This window comes from Suillus fuscotomentosus, assembly GCF_016647785.1.
Source record: "Suillus fuscotomentosus strain FC203 chromosome Unknown F5891scaffold_11, whole genome shotgun sequence".
Lineage (NCBI taxonomy): Eukaryota > Fungi > Basidiomycota > Agaricomycetes > Boletales > Suillaceae > Suillus > Suillus fuscotomentosus.
The window spans coordinates 16,288-37,436 of record NW_024539523.1 but is presented as its reverse complement, the minus strand read 5'-3'; the positions used below and the strand labels follow the sequence as shown (position 1 = coordinate 37,436).

At 43.2% G+C, this 21,149-nt stretch overlaps 5 protein-coding genes across 5 annotated transcripts; 2 read left to right on the top strand and 3 right to left on the bottom strand.

The window, feature by feature from the left end:
• Nucleotides 1-1,452: 1,452 nt before the first annotated feature.
• F5891DRAFT_977315 (uncharacterized protein) lies at nucleotides 1,453-4,205 on the bottom strand (the record flags this gene model as incomplete). Its single annotated transcript, XM_041376694.1, has 10 exons — nucleotides 1,453-1,517; nucleotides 1,809-2,130; nucleotides 2,277-2,293; nucleotides 2,330-2,507; nucleotides 2,557-2,628; nucleotides 2,782-2,859; nucleotides 2,908-3,144; nucleotides 3,261-3,368; nucleotides 3,424-3,661; nucleotides 3,832-4,205. 10 exons carry the CDS (start codon nucleotides 4,203-4,205, stop codon nucleotides 1,453-1,455), a joined length of 1,689 nt encoding a protein of 562 aa, XP_041229320.1.
• Nucleotides 4,206-5,159: 954 nt separating this feature from the next.
• On the top strand, nucleotides 5,160-5,439 carry F5891DRAFT_933429 (uncharacterized protein; the record flags this gene model as incomplete). Its single annotated transcript, XM_041374002.1, has 2 exons — nucleotides 5,160-5,250; nucleotides 5,306-5,439. Coding segments are annotated over 2 exons (225 nt in total), but the record flags the coding sequence as incomplete, so codon positions are not given.
• Nucleotides 5,440-5,484: 45 nt separating this feature from the next.
• On the top strand, nucleotides 5,485-9,864 carry F5891DRAFT_1126743 (uncharacterized protein; the record flags this gene model as incomplete). Its single annotated transcript, XM_041364122.1, has 14 exons — nucleotides 5,485-5,639; nucleotides 5,674-5,797; nucleotides 5,874-6,075; nucleotides 6,127-6,355; nucleotides 6,406-6,538; nucleotides 6,588-6,700; nucleotides 6,811-6,836; nucleotides 6,880-7,085; nucleotides 7,194-7,362; nucleotides 7,591-7,672; nucleotides 7,751-7,794; nucleotides 7,828-7,937; nucleotides 8,004-8,118; nucleotides 9,734-9,864. 14 exons carry the CDS (start codon nucleotides 5,485-5,487, stop codon nucleotides 9,862-9,864), a joined length of 1,839 nt encoding a protein of 612 aa, XP_041229318.1.
• Nucleotides 9,865-13,581: 3,717 nt separating this feature from the next.
• On the bottom strand, nucleotides 13,582-15,755 carry F5891DRAFT_977312 (uncharacterized protein; the record flags this gene model as incomplete). Its single annotated transcript, XM_041376693.1, has 8 exons — nucleotides 13,582-13,746; nucleotides 13,910-14,124; nucleotides 14,358-14,402; nucleotides 14,661-14,693; nucleotides 15,009-15,147; nucleotides 15,306-15,333; nucleotides 15,390-15,441; nucleotides 15,725-15,755. 8 exons carry the CDS (start codon nucleotides 15,753-15,755, stop codon nucleotides 13,582-13,584), a joined length of 708 nt encoding a protein of 235 aa, XP_041229317.1.
• Nucleotides 15,756-17,785: 2,030 nt separating this feature from the next.
• F5891DRAFT_977311 (uncharacterized protein) lies at nucleotides 17,786-19,822 on the bottom strand (the record flags this gene model as incomplete). The annotated part of the gene is made up of 4 exons (XM_041376692.1): nucleotides 17,786-18,266; nucleotides 18,339-18,535; nucleotides 18,815-19,348; nucleotides 19,697-19,822. The coding sequence occupies 4 exons, from the start codon at nucleotides 19,820-19,822 to the stop codon at nucleotides 17,786-17,788; spliced, it is 1,338 nt and encodes a 445-aa protein (XP_041229316.1).
• Between the last annotated feature and the right edge of the window lie 1,327 nt (nucleotides 19,823-21,149).

Here is a 21,149-nt window from a genome sequence, read left to right as displayed (position 1 = left end):
TTCTCATCATATGTTCAATTGTATTCATTTCTCCTCACAGCAGTGTATATTTTGTATAGTTTCATCTATTTTATGTACTCAGTGCCACAGTGTCACTGTCCAAATTGTTCAAGTACATCACCACCATGAAATGCCTAGAATGAGAATCCGGGAAGAAAAGACTGAAAAGGAACTGAGCCCTCTTGTTCCATGCACATACCTAGACTCAATCCCTCCGAGCAAACCTGCAAAGAAGCGTACCTGCCCCTCTCTGGGCTAGTGATGTTCCAGCCCGGCTTTGGCTTGGCCTGAGGGGGCCAGATTTCAAGCCTAGGCCATGAGCCAAAGCTGGCCAAAAGCTGTGGCTCGAGCCAAACAAAGCTGCAGCTCAGGTTTGCTATCAGTGCAACATTATGTATTGCAGAGTATAGGCAAAATTATGGAACAAACAACACGAAGCAGACCTAACCCATCTGAAACATACCCATCCCAAGGTAAGTGACTTGGAGAGCTCCAAACCTTACTCTTCCACTTTTTTTGCCCTGTAAATCCATCCATGATCTGATCTGCGAGTATCTTATTTCCATGGCATTGTCTCTATTGTTGCAGGGTGACCTTCCATTGGCAGGGAATCCCACATGCATAGGCAATGTGGCTGGAACTCGTTGTAGGGTGTAGGGCACACTAGGCGGAATGGTCGTCCAATTTCCAGCAGCCATTAGTTCAATATTGAAAAAATTATCTAGAATAGTCCAAAGGTCACTGATGATGTCAATGCCTTTCATTGAAATTTCCATGCATACCTGTTATCCGGATGTGACCATGATTTGGAGACAATTCAGACATGTCTGAAAATACTATAGAGTGCAATTTGCGGTATGGCAATCTCTCGCGATGAACAGGTTTACCAGCATCAAACTCAAGCCAACCATTCCATTGCAGGAGGAAATTGGCTAGTGAGCATGGGGGACCGTGGGCCTAATACTTCACATCAATGTCCTGTGAAGTGGATGCAAGTTTGACCATAGTGATGAGCCCATGTATCAAGGAAAGCTTCATGAAGACAGTGAGGAGCCTACGGAGATGGCATACTTATTTGGTAACGAGCAACAATATAAAGGTGAAGTTTCCTACCAAAATTCTTGTTTGGAAGGACTGTACTCTATCTTGTTGGTCAAGGCTTTCACCCAGTCGTCGACCAAGCACTTCTGGATGTATATGTGTTTTCAGGCAAGCTTCCTGCTCTTCGGATCTTTGCCACCTTGACACATCAGTAAATTCACGAATTGCTTAATTTCCTTTTAAGTTCTTATTTTTCCCACCCAAGAGTGGACAAGAACCAGAACGCCTCCTTGTCACAAGGAGCAACAAGCTGCCAAGAAGATCCCTTCCTCTTGATTTGAGCATTTTTGCACTTTTTTTTAGAATGAGCTACATTACAATCCCCTTACGTCACACTTATTTTTAGCTTGTTCACACTATATACACTTTTTCACACTTTTTCACACTTGTTACAAGGAAAAAGAATTGCATTTCAACTGGACAAGAGGATTAAGTAGATAAAAGGTTAAACAAGGAGAAAAATAAGGACTAGCAAGTAGATTAATAATGAGCGTGACAAAGCCAATGAAGGCGGCAATGAGACATAATGAGCACAACAAATGGAGGCGGCAATGAGACATAACGAGCGCGACAAAGGAAATGGAGGCAGGCAACAAGACAGCATGTAAAAAAGACGAGGGAACATAGCATGAATAACCTTGAAGGTACTAGTAGTGTCGAAGCTCATAGTCAGTTGCAAAATAAAATACAAGAGTGAGGGACATTACCTCTAGAAAATGAGCGCTCGCTCATCCCCAGATTCTTCGTCCACATCCATCCGCGCGCCGCCACTGCCTCTTCATGGCAAGGCTCTGCGCAAGCTCGGAGTTTCGGATAAGGACCTGAGTCTGACAAGCATGTGATAGACGCCATGTAAGCCCTCGTGTGCGCACCCCAATTGGCTTCTGAAAATGCCAAGGGGACGCTGCTCTGGTTGCCTGTGGACGGATTGACGTCGAGCGGGGTCTTGTTGCCTCGACCATTGCCAGAGGTGTTGATGTCTCCTAGGAGCATGTGTCCATTGATGAAAAGCCTAATGGCGCGTTCCATCTGAAATACAGGGTAAGTTAAGTCAGCTGTATGAGAGGGTAGAAAACACTGTGCTGCTGCTGTGGCAAGACTAAGAGCGCCCCTCGAGTGCCCCAGCACTGTATCAGTTCGTTCCCAGCAGGTTGACAGCGCCGGATGTGGCACACTTGTGCTGCACGAGAACCTGTACAATGAGGTCAGACTGGAATGGGTTAGACACCTCTCCATCCTCTGCAATGTCCCCAAATAAAAAGCTGAACTTTTCGAGTAAGGCCGATGCAAAATCTTTGCAGGTCCTCATCAGTCTTGAGATCATCTTGTGAGGTCATGAAGTTTGCGAGCATGGCGAGAGCCACATTGCTAAAGGTATTGCACCACTCTGACAACCGCTGGAGGGTCTAGAAAAATAAATGACAGATTTAAATCACGTTTGAAAACAAAATGTACAATGGCAAGGACAGGCCCATCAGCTTCAACCATGTGTGGAATCTTGCCTTTGTAGACTGCATTCCAGACTGACTGCAAGATAGGGCAGACAACATCATCTGCAAGGGTCCATACTTCATCTAGATCGCTGATGCAGCGAATGACAGTAGGGATGAACTGTCATGCCCACTTGTTTCCCACCTGACAACCCTTAGGAAGATGCTTCTTCCTGTATGCAGAGCGTACAATTGGCTTGGAGGGAGTGGAGGACTCAGACTTCAGCCGCTTTGCTGGAGGGGCTTTGAGCGTGACAGCAATGTTAGTCTAATATCTTGTAATCAGTAAAATGTAGTATGAGACACCAAAACTTACTGTAGAGGTCACCCGGCGCGTGAACACTGGGTCAACAGGTTCGGTCTTCACATCTTCATTGGCACCCTGCACACTTTCAGCCTCGGATGACAGCTCCATTATGTTGTCATAGTCCAGAGGAGGTGACAGCTTCCACTTCTGACTTGCCAGGGAGTCAAAATCCATTGGGGGGGTGGAGTGGGACCTAGGTTTTTGGGCGAGGGGAGGAGGTTCAAGGTCAGAATCATGGTCCAAGGACTGTAGCTCGTGATTGGCATCATCATCAGGCCTTATACTCCCTTAGGAAATCAGGTTGTGTAGCAGGGCCAGCGCCTGTCAAAATCTATAAAGTGGCTGCAGATGTCTGCGAAGACATCGATGTCGTCTGCATCTTCAATCGGATCAGGCTGTTCGGTTGCACCGCGACAGGTAACATCTGAAGGTACTACACCGTCAAGAGCTTTGGGAACAATCACAATACCCTACAGCTGTGGTTGAAACTACGTAGAATTTAAATATAGATAGAATCAGACTCACTGTGTAAGCCTTGTTGCTTGTAATATGAGAAAGAGGTTTTGCGAGCTCCTCGTCATCCTCGTCCTCATCAGACACATACATATTGAACTCTGTAAAGCCTCCAGCATTTGAGGTACTGATGGGTGTGAGTGGGGGCGGAACATTGCTGCTGATGGTGCTCCCCTTTGTGAGCTTAGAGTAACTGGTCCGTGGTTGAACGGAAGATGTAGAAGGATTCACCCTCAACTGATGCGGCTGGCTTTGAGGCAGTCATGGGAAGATTCAACAGCCACCCTGGGACACATCCAGCAAGTGCAAATTTTTGGGAACTTGTAGCATCAGAATCGTATGTCGTGATATCGAGAAAAAAAAGAGTAGTTTCAGTCAAAAGAAGCATCATCATAGTTACTGATAGATAAACACACTCACACATCAGACGTCTTCTGAACTTCTCCATCACATGCCTTTGTTGAGTCGATAACAATGCCAGCATTTAATACCGCTTGAATTGCTTCTCTCACCGCCAGTTTCTTCTTCTTTTTGGTTTGGACCAGCTCCCCATCCTCATCCTCACTTGCAGGATTTTCGATGCTAGCATCAGCTGCTAACTTTTTAGCTCCACCCATGCGACCCCTGCCTTTGGTGACAAGAGGCTTATCAGCGACAATTTTTGCTCCTGCCTGCCTATCATCCATAGTCGAGTCAGAGGTCTTCAAGTCCTTTGCAGTCTTCCCCACTGGGCGTGCATGGGGATGCTTAGGCTTAGGTGCGTCAACACACATAGCATCTTGGTCAGCCTGCATCTGTGCCTGCAAAGTAGCAATACACTGATAACTTTCTTGTACAGCTTTTTCACTTGCCTCCTTTGCCTCCCTTTCACAGTTGGTTGTCAGCGGCCTTTTCAGCAGTGGTATGCTTCTTTCCACGACTATTGATTAAAATGCGCCTGGGATGCTGAGTTGCATTCTTAGGTCGAGTCCCCATGCGCGTTGTAACTGTGTCAGGTTGAGACATTCTATCGATAGACAGTTTTGTAGGCTGACGAAAATTGAAGGCAGTGGGTTATCGAGTTGAAGGTGAGTTTTATCACTCTAAAATTTGTAGCCAAAGCTGACTCTGAATAATATTTCTTAACATATTGAATTGAGGGTCGATTGCAACATCTGGAGCATCAATATTTGCCAGCGCTTTTCGGCACAATGTGCTCAACAAAATGACATGTCCCAGATTGAAATACCTTAAGTATGGTGAGTATCAATGTTTACCAGAACCTTCAGTGATATAATGACGTCTAATAGCCTAGGGAATGTTCACCAGAACCTTTCCTGTGGTGGGGTGACCATCATCAATGTTCACCAGAACTTTTCCGGTGGTGCGATGACATAACTGTCCATTTTAACAAACCCTTTCTGGGGTAGTGCACATTTTCGTTCCAATGGCACCTTTGAAAGGGTAATTTTTTCTTCAATATTAGCAGCCGGTTTTAAACCTTCACTAGGTCCATACGTTGCATCAACACTACTCATATGATGTGCAGAAACTGGCCTACTCACCGTGCCCTTTAGTTTCCATGCCTATCTCCAGGTTGTATGCGCTGGTTTCGAAACATCCCTGGCCGCACTCAACACATGCACATGTCCCATCCCATTGCACCTGCTCTGGATCTTCCCCAACCACAACAGCTTCCATCTCCACCTCAGTCGCCTCCTCCTGATTTCCTGCCACCCCCTCCTGATTTCTCGCCTCCCTGATCACCACCTGGTCCAATGGCTGACGATGAGGATCCAGACTCAGAATTCACTGATGCGAGCGAGCATTACTATCGTATGTATCACTCGCTCCTCAATGGTAAGTACCTTTCAATCTGCGCTTTTCATATGTTCTGATTCTGACACGCTCTTAGGACAACCATGCACAGCTGACGGCGTGTTTCTGCCCCCTGGCACACCACCAACTCCTGTCCCACCAAAGTCTCCTCACGACTGGAGCCCGTATTGTAACAATATTGAATTTGCAATGGCAGAGTTTGTTTTCAAACAAAGCCATATGTCTAACGAAGCTACAGAATTATTACTCGACTTAATGGCTGTGCAGCTGTTAAAACACAATGACCACCCTCCATTTGCGGATCACAAGGATTTGCACAAGGTCATCGACACCACACAACTTGGCAATGTCACTTGGCAATGTCTCTCGGTTCAATACACAGGGGAACACCCTGAACATGATGCTCCTCCGTGGATGGACAGAGAATACTGAGGTCTGGTACAGAGACCCCCACATGATGGCACATAACATGTTAGCGAACCCTACCTACAAGGGTGAGATTGACTATGCGCCATTTCGGGAGTATGATACATTGGACGATACATGCCAATGGAGAGACTTTATGTCTGTGGACTGGGCATGGCAACAAAGCTGTACATATTTCATGTATTCCTTGTGACTTGGGGTATCCTGACATCCACTAGGACGAGATATCGAAGGATCCAAACACACATGGATCGATGTTCGTTCCGATAATTCTTGGTAGCGACAAGATCAATGTTTCTGTGGGCACAGGTAATAATGAATATTACTCCCTGTATGCCTTGATCGGCAATGTGCACAACAATGTGCAATGCGCTCATCACGATGCTCTCATCATCATCAGTTTCCTGGCTATACCTAAAAGTATGTGTATTAAAATTTAAAATTATATTCTTTATCTGAGCTATGTCGCAGCTGATAGGCAACATGCTCATGATGATTCGTTTCGTGTATTTTGCTGGCAGCTTTTTCACTGTTCACTATCCGCAATTCTATCTACCCTGAAGCCTGTGATGACCGAGTACGAAGTCCTGCATTGTGCAGACGGTCACTTTCAATGTGTTATATTTGGCCTGGGACCCTACATAGCCAACTATGAGGAGCAACTGGTGCTGTCCTGTACCGTTAAAAATTGGTGCCCAAAGTGTGTTTTAAGTCACACTCAGCATCAACATTTACTGACAATGTTTGTAGATACCTTGCAAGTCGGGGAGATCTTGATGGTGGTGGTCTCTTATGCTGCCGAGAGCATACAGATGTCCTCATACATGAAAATATCCACCCAGATACATTGTGGCATGAATATGGTATCATAAGTGTTCTCATTGTGAGTGATCCACCCGCTCTCAAACTATACACTAATCTATTTTGTACAGCCATTCACAAATGACTTCCTCCGAGCTGACATCCATCAATTAATATCATTCGATCTCCTCCACCAGCTAGTCAAAGGCGCCTTCAAGGATCATTTGGTGGATTGGGTAGTAAAGTACCTTAGACTTGAGCATGGGACCAAACGAGGAGACGAGATCATGAGCAACATAGATTGAAGGTATACTACCTCACTTGTTAATCCAGCGTTTTCTAACCTTGAGTCAGAATTGCTGTTGTGGCGCCATTCACTGGTCTACGGCAATTTCCTGATGGCCGCGGCTTTAAACAATGGAGGTAATGATTCCAAAGCCCTTATGAAGGTCTTCATTCTGGCTATCGAAGGCCATGTACCTCAAGACATGGTGTGTGCGTTTCGTGCACTTTTAGAATTTTGTTATATTGCACGACACAACGTAATTACTGAAACCTCTCTGGATCAACTCAAAGATGCACTTGCTCGGTTTCACCACTACCACCAGATCTTCGAAACCACAGGCACAGTCCCTCACTTCTCGTTACCCCGCCAGCACTCAATGACCCACTATGCAGACATGATCTGACTGTTTGGTGTGCCAAATGGATTGTGCTCGTTGATCACGGAATCCAAGCACATTAAGGCTGTGAAACAACCTTGGAGGTTGTCTAGCAAGCATAATGCCATTGGCCAAATGCTTTTGGCTAACCAATGCCTCAACAAACTCGCAGCATCTCGCGTAGACTTCACTGCTTGTGGGATGCTCGTTGGCTCTGTATTATCAAGAGCTGTGGCCGCTCTGCGTAAGTTTTTGTATCTAGTCTTATCATTTTGTGTACTCAACATGCAGCTGTCATCCTTGAAGATAATCCAGATGCCCCTGTTATTGTGCCACAGGCAGAAGATGATGTTGACGACGGTGAAGTTGTTGACAGCCCAACTGTACTGCTCTCGTTTGTAAAGCTTGCAAGGTCTCCTCATAAGTGATGCTCTAATGTGTCGGTTTTAATACTCACCAAGGTTTTTCTTAGACCAAACACGGGCACAGACTGTACCAGAACTAGCAGGTGAGGTCAATGTACCATACCTGCGACGCCTTATCCGTCATTTTCTGTTTTCGCAACTCTTTCGCAATGATCCTCGCAACCCCGAAGATGTCCCTGCTGCTAGCTGCCCTTGATATAATGGTAGACTTCATGTCTTTAATTCTGCTGCTGCAACTTTTTATGCGCCAAGTGATCCCAGCGGCATTGGTGGCATGTGACGAGAACAGATCTGCGCATGTCCATCCTGGCGGAATGTCTATCCCCGTAATGATTGCATGTTCGTCAACACAAATTCAGACCTTGAGGGGATGAAAGGGCTTGAAGTTGCCAGAGTCAGATGTTTTTTTTCCTTTAGATATAATTGGGCCACCACATATCCATGCGCTCTTGTTCATTAGTTCGATAAGGTTGGTGACTCTGCCGACAAGGATACTGGCATGTGGATAGTCCATCCAAGTGTTCATGATGATGGCACCCCAAACCTCGCTGTTATTCATATCGACACCATTTACCGTGCAGCACACTTACAGTGGCTCAAAAAGTGTCTCAATGTTTCAGACTTTTTATGTAATTGCTTTATTATGAGCCAGGGTGTGGGAATATGACTATGCTGTAGGGAAGTGTCATAATGCTATACTTCTCAGCCTCATTTATGCTCCCTGTAGCGTGGGAATCTGATGTCATCATGTGCAGATATGGCTATTTGAATTTGGTGACTCATTGAGACACTTTTTTGACTTTTAGTTTGATCAACACAATCTCTAATTATGATACTTTTTGTGACCTCCTGTTGCTCTAATCACTTCTGCCACTCCTCTAGACATGCTATCTATCAATTTTGAATATTTCTTCTTAGTACTCCTTTCTCACTCTGCTGCAACTCTGTCCTACAGCTGAAATAGCCCCTATGATGAATTTTGATAGGCTGCAAGCAATTTCTTAGATATTTTTCAGTAATATTCAATAGGGCTAATGTATGGGGACTGTGCTAGACATGATAGAACATTGATATTATGGTCTTTGAGCTGCCAGTGACTAACTTGGACATATACTTAGGATCATTATTTTATTGCAACATAGTATCTTCCTCATTAATATATGATTTCTGTATGCTTCTTAGCAGACTCTCATCTAAAATAGAGATGTACCACTCTGTATTAGTTCTTCACTTCACTTCACACAGAGAATATACACTCTATTACATCTCATATAGCTCTATACCTCTATGTTTGTTACTCCACACTTGAGAGTTTATACAATTTCTTTTCTTTTAGTGGTTCACCTGTCATTTTATGGATGTATTCCCAGCCATCTGACTTCATTATATTTATCTTGGTCTTATCTCATAATATAATTCTCTTCCAGTCCTCTTTCAGTCCAGTACTGGTCTTTAAAGCTGAAGTTTACTTCCTATTTCTATAGGCTAGGGATAGGAGAATCCTCTTCTGATTGATTGTAACTTTAATATTTGTTGCCTTGCAAGTATTGTTGATGGTTTGAGTGGAAACAGTGCTGGAGATGATGAATTGATGAATTAGGTGGCCTGAGTAGCATTAGCAGCCTGCCCAGTCAGAATATGGTAAATGTGAGATCTTCATTCATGTGAGGTAAGCTTTCAATTTAGTTACTAGTAGCTCAAAGACCATGATATCAATGTTCTATCATGTCTAGCATAGTCCCTATACATCAGCCCTATTGAATATCTCTAAAAAATATTCAAGAAATTGCTTGCAGCCTATCAAAATTCATCATAGGGGCTATTTCAGCTGTAGGACAGAGTTGCAGCAGAGTGAGAAAGGAGTGCTAAGAAGAAATACTCAAAATTGATAGATAGCATGTCTAGAGGAGTGGCAGAAGTGATTAGAGCAACAGGAGGTCACATAAAGTATCATAATTATAGAGATTGTGTTGATCAAACTGAAAGTCAAAAAAGTGTCTCAATGAGTCATCAAATTAAAATAGCCATATATGCACATGATGACATCAGCTTCCCACGCTACAGGGAGCATAAATGAGGCTGAGAAATATAGCATTATGACACCTCCCTACAGCATAGTCATATTCCCACACCCTGGCTCATAATAAAGCAATTACATGAAAAGTCAGAAACATTGAGACACTTTTTGAGCCACTGCAATCCCTATCTACGGTCCCAATTTCATTCCTAAGGACATTGAGTATTTTCATTCTTATGATGCTTTCCGCTTATTCTATGTCAATAAATACACCGATCACCATGCATTCAAGATAGCATCTTGATCCCCCTTTCTTTGGCAGAACAGTAAGTCTTAATCTCCTCCAAATACCACCAACTCAAAGTCCTGGAGCTAGGATTGACCTCCATGTCCAATTACCACTAACTCAAGCGCACATAATTCTGTGGTCCACCTTCACCTTACAAAGATCACAACTTTGTAAGTCCCTCCTTGGCGGGTCTGCAACAACAGCTTCTGCTGAACAGGACATACTGACCAGTTATTCTCATCAGCAGCAACAACCACAGCCATCTCCCCCTGGTCCGTTCCCAGTCCCAACCAAACTCGAGGGTAAGTCCCTCCTTGGCGGGTCTGCAACAGCAGCTTCTGCTAAACAAGACACACTGACAAGTTATTCTCGTTAGCAGCAACAACCACAATCATCTCCCCCTGGTCTGTTCCCAGTCCCAACCAAACCCGAGGGTAAGTCCCTCCTTGGCGGGTCTGCAACAGCAGCTTCTGTTGAACAAGACATACTGACCAGTTATTCTCGTCAGCAGCAACAACCACAACCATCTCCCCCTGGTCTGTTCCCAGTCCCAACCAAACCCGAGGGTAAGTCCCTCCTTGGCGGGTCTGCAACAGCAGCTTCTGCTGAACAAGACGTACCGATGAGTTATTCTCATTACCAGCAACAACCACAGCCATCTCCCCCTGGTCCATTCCCAGTCCCTCCTTGGCGGTGTAGGGATTCATTTCTGGCTGGGCTTGTAGAGACTGTTTTTACCTTACCTTATGTTGGCACTTTTGTAGCTTACATAATCAAGCAATCTTTTCACCAGTTACCAGTATGGGTCTGAGGGCTGACCAAGTTTCTATGATATTTCCTCTCCTCTGAGCCTTAAGCCTAGTCCAGAAACCCTTTAGGGTCAAATAGCAACTAGGTTCTGCAAGACCCAACACATTGTTCAGACTCACCATCTGAATTGTTGTACCTTCAGCGGGTCTGCAACAGCAACATTAAGAGTTCTGCCTCAGAGGTAAAGTACCTGTGCCCATACTGCTAATGAATAGTGCCACTTACCCTTTTGTGTGATAGCGTGGTGGGAGCTTGCCACTCGCTCCCGGTTGTCCACCTCCACCTTATGAAGATCATGACTTTGTACAACCTCATGCGGTAGGTGACGATCTCACTGTCGAGAACTTTCTCAAGACTGTTAACCTTTTGCTGAACAAGACATATCTCGTCAGCAGCAGCAACCATAGCCATCTCCCCCTGGTCCATTCCCAGTCCCTCCTTGGCGGGTCTGCAACAGCAACCGCAGCCATCTCCTCCTGGTCCATTCACAGTCCCTCCTTGGTGGGTCTGCAACAGCAACTGCAGCCATCTCCTCCTGATCTGTTCCCAGTCCCTCCTTTGCAGGTCTGCAACAGCAACCATAGCCATCTCCTCCTGGTCCATTCCCAGTCTCTCCTTCACGGGCTGCAACAGCCATATCCTCCTGATCTGTTCCCAGTCACATCAATTCTCATTTGTTCTTGTATTCAAGTACATTCTAACACTAATATAGGTGAGTGAGTTGTTTGGCCTTCACAGATGTACTAACTCACCTTTACTCTACCACTCTGCAGGTGCTCAATGTCATGCCAGGTCATGAATGGCCTCGAGCATCTCTTGATCCAGGCAACTGAAGACTGCCTTCACCCCCCTCCAAAAACCAATCTGAGTCCTCCCTTGCCCTTCAATATCCGAGTGTCTCGCTTCGTTACACCTCCCCCGCATGTAATAAAGGTTTGTCGTCACTATTGGCCTCCGATGCTCTTCGAACCGGACTCGATGCTATCAATTGCATCAGTGTTTGCATTGATCCACGTATGAACATACAGTGGCTCAAAAAAGTGTCTCAATGTTTGTAACTTTTCATGTAATTGCTTTATTATGAGCCAGGGTGTGGGAATATGACTAAACTGTAGGGAGGTGTCATAATGCTATACTTCTTAGCCTCATTGGAGTTCCCTATAGCGTGGGAAGCTGATGTCATCATGTGCATATATGGCTATTTTAATTTGATGACTCATTGAGACACTTTTTTGACTTTCAGTTTGATCAACACAATCTCTATAATTATGATACTTCATGTGACCTCCTGTTGCTCTAATCACTTCTGCCACTCTTCTAGACATGCTATCTATCAATTTTGAGTATTTCTTCTTAGCACTTCTTTCTCACTCTGCTGCAACTCTGTCCTACAGCTGAAATAGCCCCTATGATGAATTTTGATAGGCTGCAAGCAATTTCTTGAATATTTTTCAGAGATATTCAATAGGGCTGATGTATAGGGACTATGCTAGACATGATAGAACATTGATATCATGGTCTTTGAGCTGCTAGTGACTAACTTAGACATATACTTAGGATCCTTATTTTATTACAACATAGTATCTTCCCCATTAATCTATGATTTCTGTATGCTTTTTAGCAGACTCTCATCTAAAATAGAGATGTACCCTTTTGTATTAGTCCTTTACTTTACTTCACACAGAGAATATACACTCTATTACATCTCATACAGTCCTATACCTCTATGTTTGTTACTCTACACTTGAGAGTTTATACGATTTTTTGTCTTTTAGTGGTTCACCTGTCTTTTTACAGATGTATTCCCAGCCATCTGATCTCATCATATTTATCTTAGTCTGATCTTATAATATAGTCCTCTTCCAGTCCTCTTTCAGTCCAGTACTGGTGCTTTAAAGCTAAAGTTTACTTCCTCTTTCTATAGGCTAGAGATAGGAGAGTCCTCTTCTTCTTGATTGTAGCTTTAATATTTGTTGCCTTGCAAGTATTATTGATGGTTTGAGTAAAGACAGAGCTGGATATGATGGAATTGATGAATTAGGTGGCCTGAGTAGCATTAGCAGCCTGCCCAGTCACAATATGGTAAATGTGAGATCTTCATTCATGTGAGGTAAGCTTTCAATTTAGTTACTAGTAGCTCAAAGACCATGATATCAATGTTCTATCATGTCTAGCATAGTCCCTATACATCAGCCCTATTGAATATCTCTGAAAAATATTCAAGAAATTGCTTGCAGCCTATCAAAATTCATCATAGGGGCTATTTCAGCTGTAGGACAGAGTTGCAGCAGAGTGAGAAAGGAGTACTAAGAAGAAATATTCAAAATTGATAGATAGCATGTCTAGAGGAGTGGCAGAAGTGATTAGAGCAACAGGAGGTCACATGAAGTATCATAATTATAGAGATTGTGTTGATCAAACTAAAAGTCAAAAAAGTGTCTCAATGAGTCACCAAATTCAAATAGCCATATATGCACATGATGACATCAGCTTCCCACGCTATAGGGAACTCCAATGAGGCTAAGAAGTATAGCATTATGACACCTCCCTACAGTTTAGTCATATTCCCACACCCTGGCTCATAATAAAGCAATTACATGAAAAGTTACAAACATTGAGACACTTTTTGAGCCACTGTAATCTATGACACAATTTCGTCTTCCTTGCTTTCGGCGCTTGTTGCACTTGTGGGCACTTGTGAATCACACATTTACTTGTGAGTGCTTGTGAAAGAAAAATGACAAGTGCATAAGAATAATAAGTGGCAACATGTTGAAGATTTTTGTGACAAGTGGCGAAAAAGGACGTTAAGGAGTTTGTGAATTTACTGATGCAGGCTGAGTATGCACGCATGTCAACAAATATTGAATTCATTGCAGGAGAGTCACTGCTGGAAACCGTGGGGCAGGTAGTTTGTAGATATTAGGTGATCTCCTGAATCCTTTGCTCCTCCACAACTTTGTTGAAATTTTCGAGTGTGCTCCTCACCATATAATGCAAGACGGTCAGGCAATGTATGACATTTTGAATAGTCTCTTCGACGATGCGATAGAAATAATGATCAGGAGATAGTCTTTCTTCACGGCTCTTGAGGAAGACACATAGCAGATATGAGATAGTCATGATACTATGGTCACGTTCAAGTGACAAGACCCCTAAACATGTAATTTGGAGGCCAGCCCCTGAGTGTGAGTACCAAAATTCAACTATCATGACTGCAAACTCAGCTCTATGCAACCCTCCTCCTTACAGTGCCGACACATCTCTCTACGTCTTTCTTGAAAATAGTGGAGGTCGCCTTCTCCCAAACCATCGATTTTATCAGCTTGTCAACGAAACTCATCGAGGTTTTCTTCATGACAATGACATCCTGGAGTACATGGCAAATTCCACTTTCATAGACAATCGTACACCAGAATCGCAGCTGACAAGGATGGACGAAATTCGAGACCTTCTTCGGAACAACTGTCCAGTGATTATCAGCAGTAAATCAGCAGCCATTGGTGGCGGTCTCCTTCATGATGGTCCCAATGTTGCTGAGAAGGTGGCGGGTAGGGAGCACATATATCTTGATCAGGATTTGATCAATCAGTGGCTAAGCAAAAAGAGTCCAGATGGTCGCTGGCTGTGAGTCTACATGCCTATTGAATCTGTTTGCATTTAGCTTAAATGGTATTATTGCCTTATAGCCTTCTTACGTTTCTCTAGAAAGTAATCCTCCTGCGCGAGTTTACCATTGCTTCCTGGTTGACATATGGCATCAGGAAAGCTGACTCCATTCACAGGAATGGGAGATGTAGTACACCATTCACACAGCCCACAGACTTCTTCATATCAGGGTGTGGTCACCTTTTCATAATTTTCAAAAGTGCGAAGGATTGAAAACTGTGGTCCATTCTGTTTCTCAACGATGGAGGATATCTTGAGGTTCCGGGTAAGGACACTGTTTTGGTTAAGTCATTCATTTGTTAATTCTGCTCTCTATGTAGCAGTCAACTCACCTGTCTTGCAAAGGCTTGCTGCAAGTGACTGGTCTGTGTTTCAACGAGATGTGATCACAAGCATGGGACCATACCATAAGTACACTAAACACCAGCACCTTGAGCGTGTCTGGGATGTATCCAAATGTACTTGCTTTGGAAAATGAGTTTTGGATGTAAAAACCAGGATACTCTTGAAGGCATTTTAGGCCTATCTCGATCAAATTCATAAAAAAAGCTTTGTGGCAAATAGTTTGTACAACTGCCAGGCAACTGGTTGTGGACAAGTGTAATCGGGGCACACATGTCACTGGGTAGCGTTCTAAAATACTTTCTACGAGGAAAGAGTGCTGAAATCATGTACAGCACTTGACCCGTTAACAGTGATTGCTATGAGCTGCACCAAGAGGGCACTGGTAGTGTCTGCCAGGTCGGACTGCATTCCGATGACGAAAGTAACGATGACAGTTGAGAGCAGACCAGCCTTATTTTCCCGTGAAATTTGCGTCTATTGATATAGAAATGAATGCACAAAAGTCAGGATCACAAATATATTGCCTTGCACTCGGTTGAGGAAGTCATCATCATATGCATTCGAAATTTTGCCCAGAACTTTGACCTATCATCTTTGCCATGATCTCCTGTGATAGTAGATTTTCGAAGGACTTTGAGAATGTGCCTCAGCATATCTGACCTTTGAGAAAATATAGTCAGACGTCAAGTGCATGGCGCTGATGAGTTGGCACTCACATATTCTTAGCAAGATTTCCTTCCATGTACACCACAGAACTTTCACCATATCCTGTCAGTATGATATATCATTTACTCTCATTAGCACGCAGCCATGTTATATCCCTGGTGTTAACTTACAGTAGCATCACCCAGGTGATATATCACCACACACCTCACTATACACTGCCGCAATTTTTGCACTTTTGAAACTCAGCTATTTGTCATATTACGACCGCAATTTTGGCTTCCGAATGCGGAAATTCACAAAAACATATTCCATTTTTGTCACCTTCTCATATTAGGCCTCCCCACATTGTTCCCACACTCCGCATTTTCGCATTTTAGCTACCTACTGTTGGAATTACCCCACAACACCCAAAACATAATTCATTTTGGGAATCTCCACAATTTTAATTATTCCCACACCCTTCCCACCCACATTATTGCAGCTTCACCACCACACCACAATAGCTCCCCCTTTATATATATGTATAATATAATAGACTGCTTTTTTTGTTTGTTTGTGTGACTCCTCCTCCAGGGGCAATTCAACATAGGGTAGGGTACAAAACACTTTCGCATTTTTGCCCCTTTGGTGGGAAAGTGTTCTATTATATTTAGAACATGTTTATAAGCATATATGAGTAGATTCTCATCTTTATTTGACCCCCTGAAGCGTCCTACATCAATAGATATAGCATATATGCAAGAAAACACAGAATATATTCTCATTTAATTATTTCTAGGTGGACAGACTTGGAAAAATGTATCAGGAGCCCAGGACCATAGGATGATACCCTGTTGCATAATATGCCCCACCTTTTCTGGTGGTTCACCCCCTGTGAAAATTTTTCCTGTAGGACTGGACCTTAATTGAGGTGAGGGGTCTATTTCTATGTATAATTGGAGTAGATCTATCATATAGCTGGCCCAGGACACACATAGAATCCTGCTGCAAGAACAAAAACATAGAAAATCCCACTTTTGACATTTTTTATGTTTCTCAGTATCTTACTCTTGCATAAATAATCCTCACACATATGTCATTTCACTTGTCATTCAGTCAGTCTTTCATGGATCTTTCTAAAACTTCAAATACATTATCAGGGATATATATGGGAGGTATTCCAGGTATCTGATCACTTATCACAGGCTTGATTACTATATAGGCTTCTTATCAGTAGAAATACTCCCTATACATCAGATATCAAATTTGCGCCCTATGTAGGGCTGATCCTTGGTACAGAATATATATGTGAATGTACTACCTATTATATATGAGCAGGGCTGGCCATTTATGCAAGAGTAAGATACTGAGAAACATAAAAAATGTCAAAAGTGGGATTTTCTATGTTTTTGTTCTTGCAGCAGGATTCTATGTGTGTCCTGGGCCAGCTATATGATAGATCTACTCCAATTATACATAGAAATAGACCCCTCACCTCAATTAAGGTCCAGTCCTACAGGAAAAATTTTCACAGGGGGTGAACCACCAGAAAAGGTGGGGCATATTATGCAACAGGGTATCATCCTATGGTCCTGGGCTCCTGATACATTTTTCCAAGTCTGTCCACCTAGAAATAATTAATGAGAATATATTCTGTGTTTTCTTGCATATATGCTATATCTATTGATGTAGGACGCTTCAGGGGGTCAAATAAAGATGAGAATCTACTCATATATGCTTATAAACATGTTCTAAATATAATAGAACACTTTCCCACCAAAGGGGCAAAAATGCGAAAGTGTTTTGTACCCTACCCTATGTTGAATTGCCCCTGGAGGAGGAGTCACACAAACAAACAAAAAAAGCAGTCTATTATATTATACATATATATAAAGGGGGAGCTATTGTGGTGTGGTGGTGAAGCTGCAATAATGTGGGTGGGAAGGGTGTGGGAATAATTAAAATTGTGGAGATTCCCAAAATGAATTATGTTTTGGGTGTTGTGGGGTAATTCCAACAGTAGGTGGCTAAAAATGCGAAAATGCAATGCCCAAATCAGATTGTGACCAGGCACAGGCTAAAAATAGTGCAGCCAAATATGCAGTAGTAATGGTACACAAGTGATATACAACGGCCCGCTGGGCATCCCAGGACCCTTCTTTGCACTTTTTCTGTTATATTTCCTTTTCTCCGATTACCAATCAGTCATAGCCAAACCCGCTATCCTATCAATCCTCTGCATGATTCTTACATGCTCTCTTAGGTGATAATGTTTACGATCAATCACGGCAGTTTTCGTCCTGGCATGAGAAATGCCATAGTCATATCTCACGGTCAAGTCTTCATAGCATCTTAATGTACTTTTTACCTGTCTTCATTTTGACAATGGTTTTGGTGCTGCCAGCTGAACTCTGCTTCATCATTCTCGGTATTACGTGAGATATGTGCTTTGTGGAGGCATTTCTAATCAGGGATCCATCTCTCCATTATCCCATTCAGGCTTGCGAGCCTGGTCCGGAGATACCTCTGGTATCGGTCCAGTGTCATGTGGTAGCTCACAACTTATGATGCTCTCCAACCAATCAAACATTTTCACTGAGAATCCTTCTTCAGCTGCCATACGATCACACAAGGCCTGGGGACTCGGATTACCTTTGATCCAAATAAGAAAATGAAAAGTGTCTCTTCCCTGAGCCTCTACCATGCCATAATATGTTTGGCAATGTCTGAAAATGCCTGGGCCATGTTTATATTGCAATATGATGTCAATAAACACTTGAATTTGGAGATCGAAAGCAATTGCCACAGCATTGGGACGACCTGCAACTATCTTCGCCCTCTCAATTGATGTCATCAAATACCATTCCTCAAGCCCCATTTCCAAAAGGATGGGAATCATGCCGCTTGTAAGATCATGTGGGTTGACAGTGACAAACAATGCCGGAGTACTAAATTTTTTCATCAGAGAGCATATCTCATTGCGATGACACAATTTATATCCTGCACTACCTTTCAACGACCTTGCTGATGCATGTAAACGATGTAAAAGTTTTGCAGCTTTCTTTTCCTGAGTCATAGACGGCTTTGCATTGACAGAACACATCCACTTCTCTGCCAAACTCATAAGGGAAGGTCCCACATCTCTTAATTCCTCAGCCAGAGTGTGCTGCAAAGATGCCCTGATTCTAAAATTGGTGTTTGTGCTGACCTCTTTTTTCTGGATTATGTTCCAGTAGATGAACATGAAATTGGGATCTCTGACAAAAGGCCCTATAGCATAGTCAGATTCCCACACCCTGACTCATAAGAAAGCAATTACATGAAAACCAACAAACATCGAGACACTTTTTTGAGCCACTGTACAACCACTATGATTAAATCCACTGATATCCCAAGGATCCAAGTGCGGAAATAAAAAAGACATCAAGCCTGGATCGCTGTCAGAGACAAAGGATGAGCCCGCCTTTGACAATATGAACTTGTTATGATCTAATACATGCGCCAACGCATGAAGTTTCATTTTCTCTCGACTTGTTGCTGAATGGTCACCCTTGGTAAAACCTATTGCTTCCATGGTAATATTGCCAGGATCTATGCTGTCTGAAATACTCAGATCATGTGATTCCAAAGGAAGGAATTGATCAATGGAGTCATCTTTTGATAAATGACATATTTGCAAAGCTTTGGGAATGCCTGTGTCCACATTGCCATCAATATCTTCAAAAAGAGCATCCATATTCTCTTGGCTATACAAAACACCACATTGCTGATACCAAGGATTGTATTCGACTAGAAATTCAATCAGTGTCTTAACTACAGATTTGGTCACTAAAACCAGACGCATCTGTTTGACAGTTGCGCGCAAAGGTTTCTCCTGATGACCAGCAGAGATCATGCATGTTGCATCGTGCAATTCATCCTCACTAGGTGGAAGCATATTCCGCAGCTCAACAGAGTCCTGGGGTCTGATAGCAACATTTCCTTGATTATACCACTGAGAGCTTTCCTCAGGCACCCAATGCCCAGATGGCTTGTGAGCATAAAAATGTATGATTTGTGATGCATGCACACGAGAAACGAACATTAAATCATACATAGATGCTCACGCAAACACATCAGCAACAGAAGGGGGCAACCTTTCATGTCCATAATATTGGAAATTAGTGAGAGAGTTCACAGGTTGATGTGGATGTTTATTGATCAAAGCTGCATGACACTGATGACACATCTGCAGAGCCCCAACTGCCCAGCAATCATACAAGCCTTTTGGATGCAAGATGGCTCTGTCATACAACTCCAAATCATATGTTTGGGGCAAAATGTGCACTAGCAGACAATCATTGCACAATAAATGTAAGGGAACTTGAGATGAACTGACACTTTTCAGCTGTTTAATGCAAACATTATGAGCACAAACAGCGCATACGCCACGCTGTTGCATCATGTAGCTCATCTCGTGTTGCCATTCCTTAATGATATCAACCTTCTCAGGAAATGTATGCATGGTCAGAAACTCAGGATCATCATCAACGTCCTCATCTGTTGATTCATCTGCAGAGTGTATGGCATCAACACTATGGTCACGTTGAACCTCTGCATGTTGGGAGCATGCAGCACAGCGAACTGCATTCCGATGTGCCAAGTGATCAGATTTAGAAGGAGGTGGCAGCACCACATGAGAAATATCATGCCTGGGAGAACGCAGATGCCAAAACACAATGAGATTCAGTGCACATTGTCTGGTGCATTCATGCACCCGAAGGAGATCACGAATATGGTCCTCACGATAAACTGAGATAAACCTGACTGAGTGTGCACGAGCAATTTCAGCATACTGCTTGCGAGTGAAAACAAAAAAATGCTCAAGGATGTGGCCCAAACTCGGTGCAGTAACTGGGAGCAAATCACCAGACGGAAATTGGCGCCCAGTGAAAACAAGCAAAATAGAGGTGGATATAAATCAAATGAGATAGATACAATAAATATAAAACGAAGAACATTGATGTATGTCGATACAAACAATCCTACATTTTGAAGATAAGATCAAATTTACCATTCTGCAGTGTGCACTGCTGCAATGCATCACCATTTCTGCATTTCCTGCATGCAGCTGTCAAGTGTTTTTCACAGCCCTGTACATATTTCCTGTCCTTCCTGTATTGTCTGCACACTCACTCTACTCAAAGTCTGCTGCACCTCGAGATTACTTTGGAGTTCGAAATACTTCAAAACTTCGGGTACCATGTGATGACACTAGCGCTGTAGAGAATCATGCCTCTCATGGCGTGATATGGCAGTTTCCACTAGGGAGTATACAGCACAAACTTGCAGCACCACTCTGTGTACTGTCCACAGCTATTCCTATATGAGGCGCAGCTTTCCCGCGCAATGCGCGCCATTCCCGCGCTTCACAATGTATACGCGTGCATGTGTTCCCGCGCTTGAGCGCCCTGTAGCGCCAGCCATCCAGATGCATCCATCCACTGTCCTCCAAGTTCTCTAGTGCATATATTTCTGTTTCTCTCATTTGTATATTATTCCACCTTATTTTTATCATGGACCCTTACTTATATATATCTCTACATACCTACTCGGTAGCGCTTCAGCTCCGCATTACAGCACTTAGGCGCACTATATAAGCGCCAGCAGTACATACTTGTCAATGAACTTTCCATTTTTACCACTTACCTTACCTTACTTTACTTTCCACCCACTATCTACCTAGAAGAACATAGTAGAAATCCATTTTGTCTACACTTCACATCTCTTTTCTCTTATCTTGCATCATATTATCACTTAAGTCTAACCTCTCTATTGTTTCCACACGCGCA